Source organism: Rhincodon typus, chromosome 10 (genome assembly GCF_021869965.1).
Source record: "Rhincodon typus isolate 14 chromosome 10, sRhiTyp1.1, whole genome shotgun sequence".
Taxonomy (NCBI): domain Eukaryota; kingdom Metazoa; phylum Chordata; class Chondrichthyes; order Orectolobiformes; family Rhincodontidae; genus Rhincodon; species Rhincodon typus.
Window position 1 is genome coordinate 23559411 of NC_063341.1, and position 12101 is coordinate 23571511.

General features: G+C 37.9%; 1 protein-coding gene across 1 annotated transcript in view; it reads right to left on the minus strand.

Moving 5' to 3' along the window:
• dusp12 (dual specificity phosphatase 12) overlaps positions 1 to 12101 on the minus strand; it is a 23306-nt gene continuing 11205 nt past the window's right edge. Inside the window, exons 5-6 of the mRNA XM_020526928.2 lie at positions 7660 to 7837; positions 1 to 4936 (exon numbers count right to left, since the gene is read on the minus strand). Of these exons, the coding sequence (XP_020382517.2) occupies positions 4775 to 4936; positions 7660 to 7837 (340 nt within the window). The 3' untranslated portion in view covers positions 1 to 4774. The remainder of the gene's footprint in view (positions 4937 to 7659; positions 7838 to 12101) is intronic.

Sequence of the window (12101 nt, forward strand, 5' to 3'; positions counted from 1 at the left end):
TTTATATCTTAGCGATTTATTAACAAAATAGTAACTTTAGCAGAGCAAAAATTAACAAAGTAAACCCAACAGCCTTTGTTTCCAGCCCCATTCACACAAAAGACAGAAAAACACAATCAAGAGATTAATAAAATAACAAAACTGACCAGATTACTTAATTGGTTTCATGAAGCATTGCTCCACAGGCATAGATGATGGTTTTGTGGTTGATTTTCTGAAGATGTCAATCAGGGTCACTATTTCAGTTCACTCAGATAAAGGCAGTAATACTTATAACTTAGTGATCTATTCTATGAGCTATTCCAGGAACTGCAGGAGGTTAGATGGGGAGCTTTCAAATCTTTATGCCACAGCAACAACAGCCAGATTCCTTCTCACAGAAAACACAGTCCAAAACCCAATTCAAAGTGACAGACCATCTGTTCCACATTGAGTTACTGTTGAACATTGGCCATCTGCTTGAAAATAAAGTATTTTGCAGACTGCTGGAATTAATTCCCAGGTACCTATCTTACTAATAGCCAGACTTTGCTTTCTGTTTAAACATAATGTTCTTCCCCAGTGACAAAGTTTGAGCTGAAACCAACCTGCAATTAACTTCAGGGCTGGCCTCACGAAGAATGAAAATCTCATTTGGTCAGTTTTCCTCTGAATACAAGTTGTTACCCTACAGTTAAAAGGTCATTTTTGACTCACATCTCCAAACCAAAATTGATAAAATAAAACTAATGAGAAATCAGCGAGGCCTCTAACACTCGTTTATGAAATAAATGCTTATGGAATAAAAATTGCATTTTCTCCTTTTTCCACTGAATGAGAAAGTTTGAATCATTCAAGTTATAATAATTCACTTCCATATTTTGAAACTGTAATTGAACTGCACGTGTGAGGCATTACTAAACATTATAGTCTATAAATCAAAAGTTTGCTCTGGAAACATTAAATGACATTTTTAAAAAATTTTTTTATTGTATGACTATACGTTTACTTGCATGACATGTTCAACTTCTAAGTTTCCTACAACACTGCAGGTGGAAAGATGATCTGGGGAAATCACTTATGACAGTACTAGAAGTCAAAGGTGTCTTTGATGGGTATCTTGATATCAAGAGGTGTTCAATTTGATGACCTGTCATTAAGTTCTAACTTAAGTTCAACCCACAGCTCTCTCTCTTCTTTCTGTTGAAATCGGTGTCAGCACAAGTAAAGGAGTTAAGTATGAACGCTTAACAAAAAGTGAAGACAATACAATAAAGTAAACAATAATGGGACCGATAAGCTGAATAAGTACATATCACAGAAAAATTGCCAATATCTATTTTGGGAAAGATTTACAAGTCTTCCTCGTTAAAACAAAGTCAGTAACAACTGATTGGCATGACCTTGTACCATTTAAAACGGCAATAAAAAGATTTTACAGAACCAATTTCAAAAACATATACATGATACACTTTAAAACTAAACTTTCTATTGGTGCAGAAATTATGGGGTCCTGGTCTTGAATGATAATTTATAGATTCAGCAAAATGCTCAGGACATTTTAATGAAATATTTCAAAATGTGTTCAAAGCAACAGAAAATACATTTTAAATGGACTGGTCTTTAAACCATTTTTTTTCCTTTATTCGTTCATGGGAAGAGGGTATTACTGGCAGAGTGCAGTTAAGAGTCAACCACATTGTCATGGGGTTGTTCTGGAGTCACATGTAGGCCAGACCAGGTAAGGATGGCAATTTCCTTCCTTAAAGGACATAAGTGAATCAGTTGGATTTTTCCAACAATTAACAATGGATTCATAGTCACCATTACTTAATTTCAGATTTTTCTGTTTTTTAATTGAATTCAAATTCCACCATTTGCCATGGTGGGATTTGAACCCAGGTCCCCAGAACATTATCTCGGTTACTTTATTAACAGTTGAGCAATAATACCACTAGACCATTGCCTCTCCATAATATAGCACTCATTATGATCACTATTAAATCTTCCAGATTTCAACCTGATACCCTTCTACATCCACTACTGCAATCTGTAACAAGGCAAAGTAGCTGAAATTTCCCATAACTCTGATTATCCCATGATTCAAAATGCAAATACAAATACACTGCATGCTATAATAACTTTCTTTAATAAATTCATCAACTTGCACTGTTCGTATAGTACACCATCTCTAAGGAGGATTATTTTGATCTTCATTAATTGTTCAGTGTAAAACACCATCAAAAACAGGTTGTTTTCATCAGAGAACCAGTGTAGGCAGATAGTATCTGCAGCTATAAATTCAGAGATTTCAAAAGCATTATAAGAGGCATGGGCACTTAATACATGACTCTGTTTAGCCTATTTTGTCTTGTGAAATGCACCTCCTACTCCCCAGTCCTGACGAAGGGTTTCAGCCCAAAACATTGATTTTCCTCCTCCTTGGATGCTGTCTGACCTGCTGTGCTTTTCCAGCTTCACGTCTATTGACTCCTACTGACTAAACATTGAAACAACACAAAATCCAGAGTCAGTATTGACTCAGTTGTAGCAGGTTTGCCATTGGGTTAGATGATTGTGGGCTCAAATGCCAATTCAGCACATAATGCAAGCTGATATTGCAGTGCAGTGGAGAGACTGTTGCATTGCAGGGGATGCCATCTTTCAGATGTACTGCTAAATCTACATCTTGTCTGCATTCTCAAGGTGATGTAAAAGCTCTCAAAGACTGTTTGAAAAGGATCAGGAAGTTCTTACAGATATTCTGGTCTATATTCTTCAATCAACTTCCCTAAATTAGTTCATTTGGTCATCACTTCATTGGAAATTTGATAAATTGGCTGCTGCTTTTCCAAACTGTGCCGACACTTTAAAAACACGTTATTGGTTGCAAATGTGTTTGAGACATCTGAGGTTTGGAAATGTACGATATAAACCCAAGTTCTTTCTCTCACTTTTATTACATATTGTGAGGAAAGAGAAGACCGTAAGACATAGAGGTAGAAGTAAGCATTTGGCCCATTTAGTCTGCTCTGCCATTTAATGAGATCATGTCTGATCTGATAACCCTCAAATCTACTTTCCCGTCTCTTCCCCATAACCCTTAATTCCCTGCCTGATTAAAAATCTGTCACAGCCTTGAATGAACTTAAAAACCCAGCCTCAACAGACCTCTTCAGTAAATAATTCCACAGATTCACTATCCTCAGAGAGAACAAATTCCTCTACATCTCTGACGTAACTGAGCAATCTCTTATTCTGGTCCTGGGCTCTCCCACATTGGCAAGCTACCTCTCCACAACTACCCTATCAAGACACCAAGGATCTATATATCAATGTAGTTGTCTCTCATTCTTCAAAACTCCATCGAGTACAGGTCCAACCTATTCAGCCTTGCATTACAAGAGAAACCTTCCATGCCTGGATCAACATTGTGAACCTTCTTAGGGCTGCCTCAAATGCCAAAGTATCTTTCTTTAGAAAAGGTGGGTAGAACTGTTTACAGTAGTCTATCTTTGGTCTGACTACTGCTTTGCATAGTTTTAGAAAGTCTTCCCTATTTTGATACTCCACTGACTCTGAAATAAAGTCTACATTCCTGAACTTGGATTCTATCATTTTGCAACTTATGCATAAGGACTCCCAAATCCCACTATACTGCAGCTATCAGCAGTCTTTCTCTATTTAAATAATAATTAGCTCCTCTATTCTACCTGTCAAAGCACATAACCACAGCTTGCTTCTGACCAATGTGTACAGAATTTAAAACTAAGACCAAGTACCTTTATGAGATCATTCACCTTGAGGAGGTCAAAAAGTCATTATCCTTTCCAGTTCGCACTCATGTAGATGAATAGCGGGTCACAGGGCAGCCATTTTGGCTCACGACTATGTGTCAATACATTGACTGATAAATTCAGGTAGAGTGGTGTCTGGAAACTTTTACGGATCACACACAGGTAAGGGAGCAGGTAAATATGCAGTGTCTGAATTATGAATGAGAATATTTAATTAACTTGAAATAGTAAAGAAATAATAATAGTGGTGGAAAAAAGGGATGTGATTGAGACAGTGATAAATAAGACAAAGAAAAACATAATTACATTAGAATGAAATGAGAATTCACCTGTCTAAAATTTAAAGAATTCATGTCAGAGATAGTGCTTGTCAGTACTTCAGAGTTATCACGCTTTTAAAAATGCACTTACAATCTGCACACACTAGGCCTAACATTTTTCTTCTGGTATATTTAATCGATAAGTAAAGCAACGTTTATGTGCTTACAACGATATTAATGTTCAGTATCTTGGCAAAGTACTGGGGTAACGCAGTTTCTAGTGGACCAGCTCAACTTGGATAGAGCCTCCCGAGTTTTGCAGTTAATTCCATGTGTGTGGACTCCAGACAGCTTTATTGTCATTTTGATGGCAAAATCTGGTTATCTTTGCTCTGTGTAGCGCAGCTGTGATTCAAAAAAATTTCACCCTTTGGAAACTGTAAACCTTGATCATTGAATATCTGTCAGGAGTTGTAACAGACTATAGCTACTTTAAAGATTTTTTCCAATCATGTCTGATCTGTTTGTAAACCGTTTCACAGTACGATATACACACCTTGACAATTTTTAAAATACATACATGAAATGTATAAATCAGTCCTAAGTAAATGCCACCATCTATCCATCACATATCATGTAATATAGTTCAGATTGGGAGGGTGTGATGACTAAAGTTTATTCCACTTTAGTAGTTGGTCAGACAGTCCAGCTTTTTCACATTTGACAATACTCTATTATTCAACTACTAACATTTTTCACACTGGAGAAACTTAAATGCTTCACTTCATCAACGCGATTCTTGTGAATCTGGAAGGCAGGAGTTACCCAACGACCACAGGAACACTGATCACCATACCAGTTGAAAGAGCCCAATTTAGATCCACACTTTGGGCAAAGTAACTGAAAAAATAAATCAAATATTGAAAAAAAAATGCATATTTTATAAATCATTTCAAACAGAATGAAACACATCATGTTCGGTAAAATATAGTGTCTACAAGAGCAGGCCAGAAACTAAGAATATTGCACCAAGTAATTCACCTCATGATCCCCCAAAACTTATCCACTATCTACATGGCACAACTCAGGAGTGTGACAGAAAACTCCCCAATTGCCTGCATGAATGCACTTCCAACAACACTCAAGAAGCTTGGTACCATCCAGGACAAAGCAGCCAGCTTGATTGATACCACATCCACAAGCGTCCACAAACTCCACCATGATGCTCAGTAGCAGCAGTGTGTACTATCTACAAGATGCAATGCAGAAATTCACCAAAGATTCTTAGACAGCACCTTCCAAATCTACAACCACTTCCATCTAGATGGACAAGGACAGCAGATACATGGGAACAATACCACCTACAAGATCCCCTACAAATGACTCACCATCGTTACTTGGAAATATATCACCATTTCTTCAATGTTGCTGTGTCATTATCCTGAAATTCTCACCCTAACGGTATTCTAGGTTTACCCAAAGCACATAGACTGCAGCATTTCAAGCAGCACACTACTGCCTTCTCAAGGGCATCTAGGGATGGATAATAAATACTTAGTCAAGCAGTGATGCCCACATCCCACAAATGAATTAAGAAAAAAGATAGTCACTCTTTGACAGAAAGCATAAATAGAATTCTCTTACAAGGATATCATCTTTGATAGCATTTGTGATCCATAATAACAATTTACCTAATAAAGAAAATAAAATTTCAAGGGACAAGCTATTTTTAATCATTTTTAAAATGATGTGGACTCAATACATTTGGCTATTTCCCACTTTCGGTCACCTGTGACCTTTTTCAAACATGTCTGGCTCTCAAACCTTAACCCAATCCATCAATTTTAAATTCCCTTTCCCACTCATTTTTCTCGACTGTGTTCTTCCCACCTTTCTTTGGTGAAAAAGGAAATAATTCAGCAACTTAATCACTCTAGTTTTCTCAAGATCAGGGTAAGTAGAGCATACAAAGGACAATTGCTCTCCTTCCACCATACTATCTATTTAACTGTCATGGAGGAGAAATTTAGGGCCAGCTTTAGGGCAGGCAGAAGGTAAAGGCCAGGTATGTATAGATTTGGAAAGAGGCTTGAGGTACACAAACAGAAAAAGGGTGTGAAGTCAGCAGGAAAATGTGGAAGGTTTGAAACTGATACAGCATCTTAGAAAACGCTATATAAATGCTATTGTGACATAGTAAATAGTCCAAGCTGATTCACAGAGGTGAAATAAGACAAAAGCAAAACAGTGTAAATTGTCACAAAAACAGAAATTGCTGGAGAAACTCAGCATGTCTAGCAGCATCTGCAAAGAGAACACAGAGTTAATGTTTCATGTCCAGTGACCCTTCTTCAGAGCTTATAAAATTCAAACAGCAAAATTAGGAGGATATTTGTCCAATAATTCCCATTTACCCACTGCCCTGAAATTACGACCTACATTGGCTACTGGTTTAACAATGCCTCGATTTTAAAATTCCAAATCCCTCAATTGCCTCACTCCCTATCTCTGTGAGCTCCTCCAGCTTAAAACCCTCTAAGTTCCTTTACTCCTGTAACTTTAGTTTCTTGAACATCGCCAATTTTAATTGTTCCACCACTGGTGGTTGTGACTTCAAATGCCAAGATCCTAGCTCGAGAATTTCTTTCCTGAACCATAGAACATAGAACATTACAGCGCAGTACAGGCCCTTCGGCCCTCGATGTTGCGCCGACCTGTGAAACCTATCTGAAGCCCATCTAACCTAAACTATTCCATTATCATCCATATGTTTATCCAATGACCATTTAAATGCCCTTAAAGTGGGCGAGTCTACTATTTTTGCAGGCAGGGCATTCCAAGCCCTTACTACTCTCTGAGTAAAGAACCTACCTCTGACATCTGTCCTATATCTATCACCCCTCAAGTTAAAGCTATGTCCCCTCGTGCTAGCCATCACCATCCGAGGAAAAAGGCTCCCACTGTCCACCCTATCTAATCCTCTGATCATCTTGTTTGTTTTTCCTTTAATATGTTCCGTAAACCTACTCAAAACTTTTAGTGATTTGCCCTAATGTCGTCTTATGTGGCTTATTGCCAAATTCTATTTCATAGCACACTGTAAACTGCCTTGGGATATTTTATTACAGTGAAGACATTATGTAAATGCAAGCTGCTGCTGTTTTCATTTTACTTAGTTCAAGTCATCATATTTGTTTTTATTACTTTATTGCAAGTCTTGACCTACTTTGAATAATTCCTAAAACTGTTAGAATTTTGGAATTTCACATATAGATATCATTTATAATTCAACCACTTGAATTGCATAGCAACCCACCCCCTCATAACCAGATGTTATCTGGATTTATTAATGACAAGTTAAGAAAAACTTAATGAGTGCTTTTTCAGGAACTTCTAATTCAGAAAAGATAGAAAATGATCAGCTGTCTACACATATCAATATTAATTGAGTTTTATACGGCCATTTCAAACAAGCATTACATATCATCTGTATTTGTCGTAGTCGTCAATCCCACAAGCTTTAGGAATCAAGAAATTTAGAAATCAAGAATAACCAGATGCCAGTCTTAGCTGAACTTGATAAAGCAAACAGTTATAGCAATCTCTTTATTACAACCATTTACCTGTCCATCCAAAACACCAAGTAGTGCAGGCTCCATCCATTGCACTGGCTCAATAAAATATGATGTACATTTGGTCTGACCCTCTCTTTGAGTCTGCGACATTCTCTTGTGAGCGAAGGCATTTGGTCCTGATCCAGGAGCATGATTCAAAGTACTCGAGCCACGAAACAAATAGCGCCTGAAATTATATATTATGTATTTTAAAGGAAAAGTCTTAATAGGAATATTGGTTCATACACATTCAGAAAATTGGGAGCACACAGACAAGAATATGACCATTAACAGGTTGTACAGCAATTACATGAACAAATGGCTGACAGAAGGGTATGAAAAATAAAACTGCAGCCTGAGCTGTACATCCCTCATTGAAACCACAACATTTGTTGAAAGCGTTAGACAAAGAGGGGCAACAGGAAGTTTGTATACAACAGTAATGCTGCAGATTGGAACACTTAAGCTAAAAGATTCCTTCCGGATGTATGATTTAAGGAATTCGCATATTCGGCAACATTTTTGTTGTTCTATTTTCTAACCTATATACCAGAACAGTTAGAGAGCTGTTGCTGAGGTCATTAACAGACACTTACCCAGAGGTCAGGACATGGCATACATGAGAAGCTAATGGAAAGAGACAGGCAGTGAAGAAGAAATAATAAACACAAGGTGTAAAGTTTAAAACATGCATTCCTTGTGTTCCAGTGTCTTGAATAACATAATTCTACAAAATTTTGCCTACTCATATAATCCTTGAGGCAGTGTGGCAGAAGTAATCAAACTGACCTAACAAAACAGTGCATTATGTGAAATCCATGATGATAGTTAGCTGCTTTTGACCAAAGCTGAATAATATTGAAATTAGTCAGTAATGTTTCCAGGCACATTAGCAAGATATTAGTCTAATATTTAATCAAAACATAGAAATATGATCCCACTCTCGTGATATAGAGTCATAGAGATGTACAGCATGGACATAAACCCCTCGGTCAAATTCGTCCAAGCCGACCAGATATCCTGAATAAATCTAGTCCCATTTGCCAGCATTTGGCCCATTTCCCTCAAAATGCTTTCCTATTCATATACCCGTCCAGAAGCCTTTTAGATGCTGTTATTGTACCATCTCCACCACCTCCTCTGGCAGCTCATTCCATCCATGCACCACCCTCTGCATGAAAATGTTGCCCCATAGGTCCCTTTTAAATCTTTCCCCTTGGTTACAAAGCAGAGGTTGCCCCCCTCTGTGAAGTTAAACCAAAACAGCCAAAGGGGAGCACCTTGCTCTAAAATCTGTAAAAGGAGTGTAACCTGCCTTTCAGAAACTTCTAGTGGTTAAATAAAATAAATCCCTGACACTCACTTTACAATCAACAAGCAACAGCTTGTTTATCTAACTGTAACAGTGAAAAAAATAAACTAAACTATTAAATATTCCCAAACAAAACAAGATTCTAACTGTATGCTGTTCGAATAAATACATGTCCTGCTTATATAAAATTAAAGAAAGTAGAATTTAGTCTCTCGAAATTATAGCCAGGTTACGTGTCTTCTGGAATGTTCTGGGCCTTCTCTGTCAAGTGTTCAGTCAGGAATGCCTCCTCCGTCGATTCTTCTATCAGGAATATTAACTACTTGTGCCGTTTGTACCTTTGATATTTAGATGGAGAATTTTCTAAGATTTATAGGAGTCTGTGAGAGCCAGTGATTCTCTCTTGAGAGCTCAGAGCTCTTAACTCTGGCAGATGGCAGTTAGCTCTCCTCTATTTGTCCAACTACCCTCTTCTTTTATATACCTGATGGCATATCAATTTCTTACGATCGGATTGCTCCTAGTTTGTCAAAACTATCAGATTCAAATTGGATAGGTTTTGGGTATCTGAGTGCCTGGTTCAAATTGATTGGCTAAATTCAAAAACCTTTTGTCTTGGTAAAAATCCTGCTTGGCCTGCTAACGGTATGGACTTTTGATAGTCTATGCAGAATCACTGAGTACCATCATGTTTGGGAACCAACACGACTGGTGAACTGCACTCACTCTGACTCAGCTCTGTGATGTCTTCATGGAGCATCGCTTCCACTTTCTTCTGTACCTGTGCTGCTCTGAGAGGATTAAGCCTGTAGGTGTGTTGTATTATCGGAAAAGCATTTCCTACTTCAACCTCATGTACTATAATATTAGTCCTCCCCATTCTATTTCTACATATATCCTCATAGCACTGCAACAAGTCTTTCAATTCAGCTCTCTGTTCCTCGGAAGGATAGCTCACTACCCTATCCCATTCTCTAAGGACTTCCTCATTATTTAATTTATTCTGAGGCACATTGTAGGGATGACCTGTACCTGGCTATGAAAAGTGACTTTTACCTGACCACACTAAGCAGCCCATGCCTGCTTACAAGATAGCAGACAGAAGCTAAGCAAAACTAAGCAGCCAGCTCACACAGTGAAATCCAATGGCACCTATGAACAGAACTGGTAGAAGGTCAGTAAAAGAACGCTGTATGTTCCCATCCGAGACAGTTCTGATAAAAGGATGCTTTAGGACAGAAAAATGACCAATTCCAGCTTTATTAAGGAAAGGATGATTGTCCCAGTAAATAAATAATGTCAGGTGCTTGATTAGGTCCTTAAGCAGCTGCAAGGATAACAACTAAAGTTATTTTGTAATGAATAGTTGCCTCTTTGAAGCTAGCAGCAATATTAAATAGTTTCTAGCTAAAAATGCTCTAATCACAGAAGTTGGTTTCAATACATAACCAGAATATAATGCAAGCCTTAAAAAAAACATTTAAGCTTAGATGTGAAAATTAATTAACCTTAGGAGATGCCTTCTCTTATGCCCTGAACAAGATAGATTGATGACAACCCATAAACTACAAAACGCTGACAGTAGAAGTAGTTGTATAACATTACATTTATAACTGACTTTATATCAGAAGTTAACCTTATAGCAATTAGTTAAAATTAGTTATTTTTAAATTATGTAATTGGGACAGTGGGAAATTAAAAGGGATAACTGAATGTGACATAAAACAGCACCAAAATACAATGGGTAATAGAATTTGAGCTGACCTTACAGATAAACAAGCCAGAAAAAGACATGAAGGAGTATAGCCATTAAACTTTTGGAATGTGAATGAATAGGATGCATTGGATGATCCCAGAACCTGCAGATTACAATGTCTAGCTAATACCATAAGATCATTGGAACCTGGGGCTGTCCATAGAAGTGCCCATCATTGATTAGGTGTCCCATAGGATTGGCTATTTGGATTAAGGGGATTGTATTTGATTACTGTAACACAAAATGTATAAAAATGCTGTATTTCTTTGTAAAGCAGAGGGTGTGTCATTGATCTGTCTTCCGAAGCCAGATTCGGGTAGGATCCTTTGGCCCTCTCCTGCATAAATCAATTTCTGCTTGAATAAACATCTTCCACTTGCCTGAATCCTGTCTGCCTCCTAAGTCTTTGTCCCGGGTTGGGAAAAATGCTCCTACACACATCAAAACCCAAATCACACTTAGTGGCAGTAACTAAAACCTGTTTCTCCAGTTTCCTTTCCCTGTCATAGTAAAGGTTTCAGCATGTTCACATGACATACCTGATAATTTTTTTTCCTATCTGGCATCTTTATCAGATAATACACCCGAGTCAACTTCTTCTCAATCTGATAGGGACCACTAAACCTTGCTCTGAAGGGATCCCCTACCATTGGTAACAGCACCAATACTTTATCCCCATGGGCAAACATACGAATTTTAGATTTCTTATGTGCTTCTTGCTTCATTAGGTGCTGTGCCACCTTCAAATATTGTTTGGATAATTCACCTACTTTGTTTAATCTTTCTCTCACCAGATACATAATACAACTGAGAGATCTCTGGATTTGGACCTATCAACTTTTCCTTAATTAATTTTAAAGGCCTTCTTACTTTGCGTCCAAATATCAATTCAAATGGAGTAAACTGAGTCAATTGATTTGGAGCCTCTCTAAAAGCAAATAATATAAATGGGATACCTTTATCCCAATCATTCGGGTAATCCTGGCAATAAGCCCTCAGCATGGTCTTCAGGGTCTGATGCCACCTTTCCAATGCCCTCTGGGATTCGGGATGGTATGCACTCGATTTAAAGTGTTGGATGCCTAAACTATCCATGACCTCTTTAAATAATCTGGCAATGAAGTTGGACCTTTGGTCTGACTGAATCTCGCTGGGTAGTCTATAATGGGTAAAGAAAGCAAGCAACTCCTTCACAGCCTTTTTTGCCTTGATATTCTGTAACAGAATGGCTTCCAGAAATCTGGTAGACACAGCCATCATGGTGAGCAAATACTGGTTCCCACTTTTGGTTTTAGGGAGGGGACCTACACAGTCAATTATAACCCACGTGAAAGGTTCTTCAAATGCAGGAACTGGCATCAAAGGCGCTGGTTTTATTGCTGC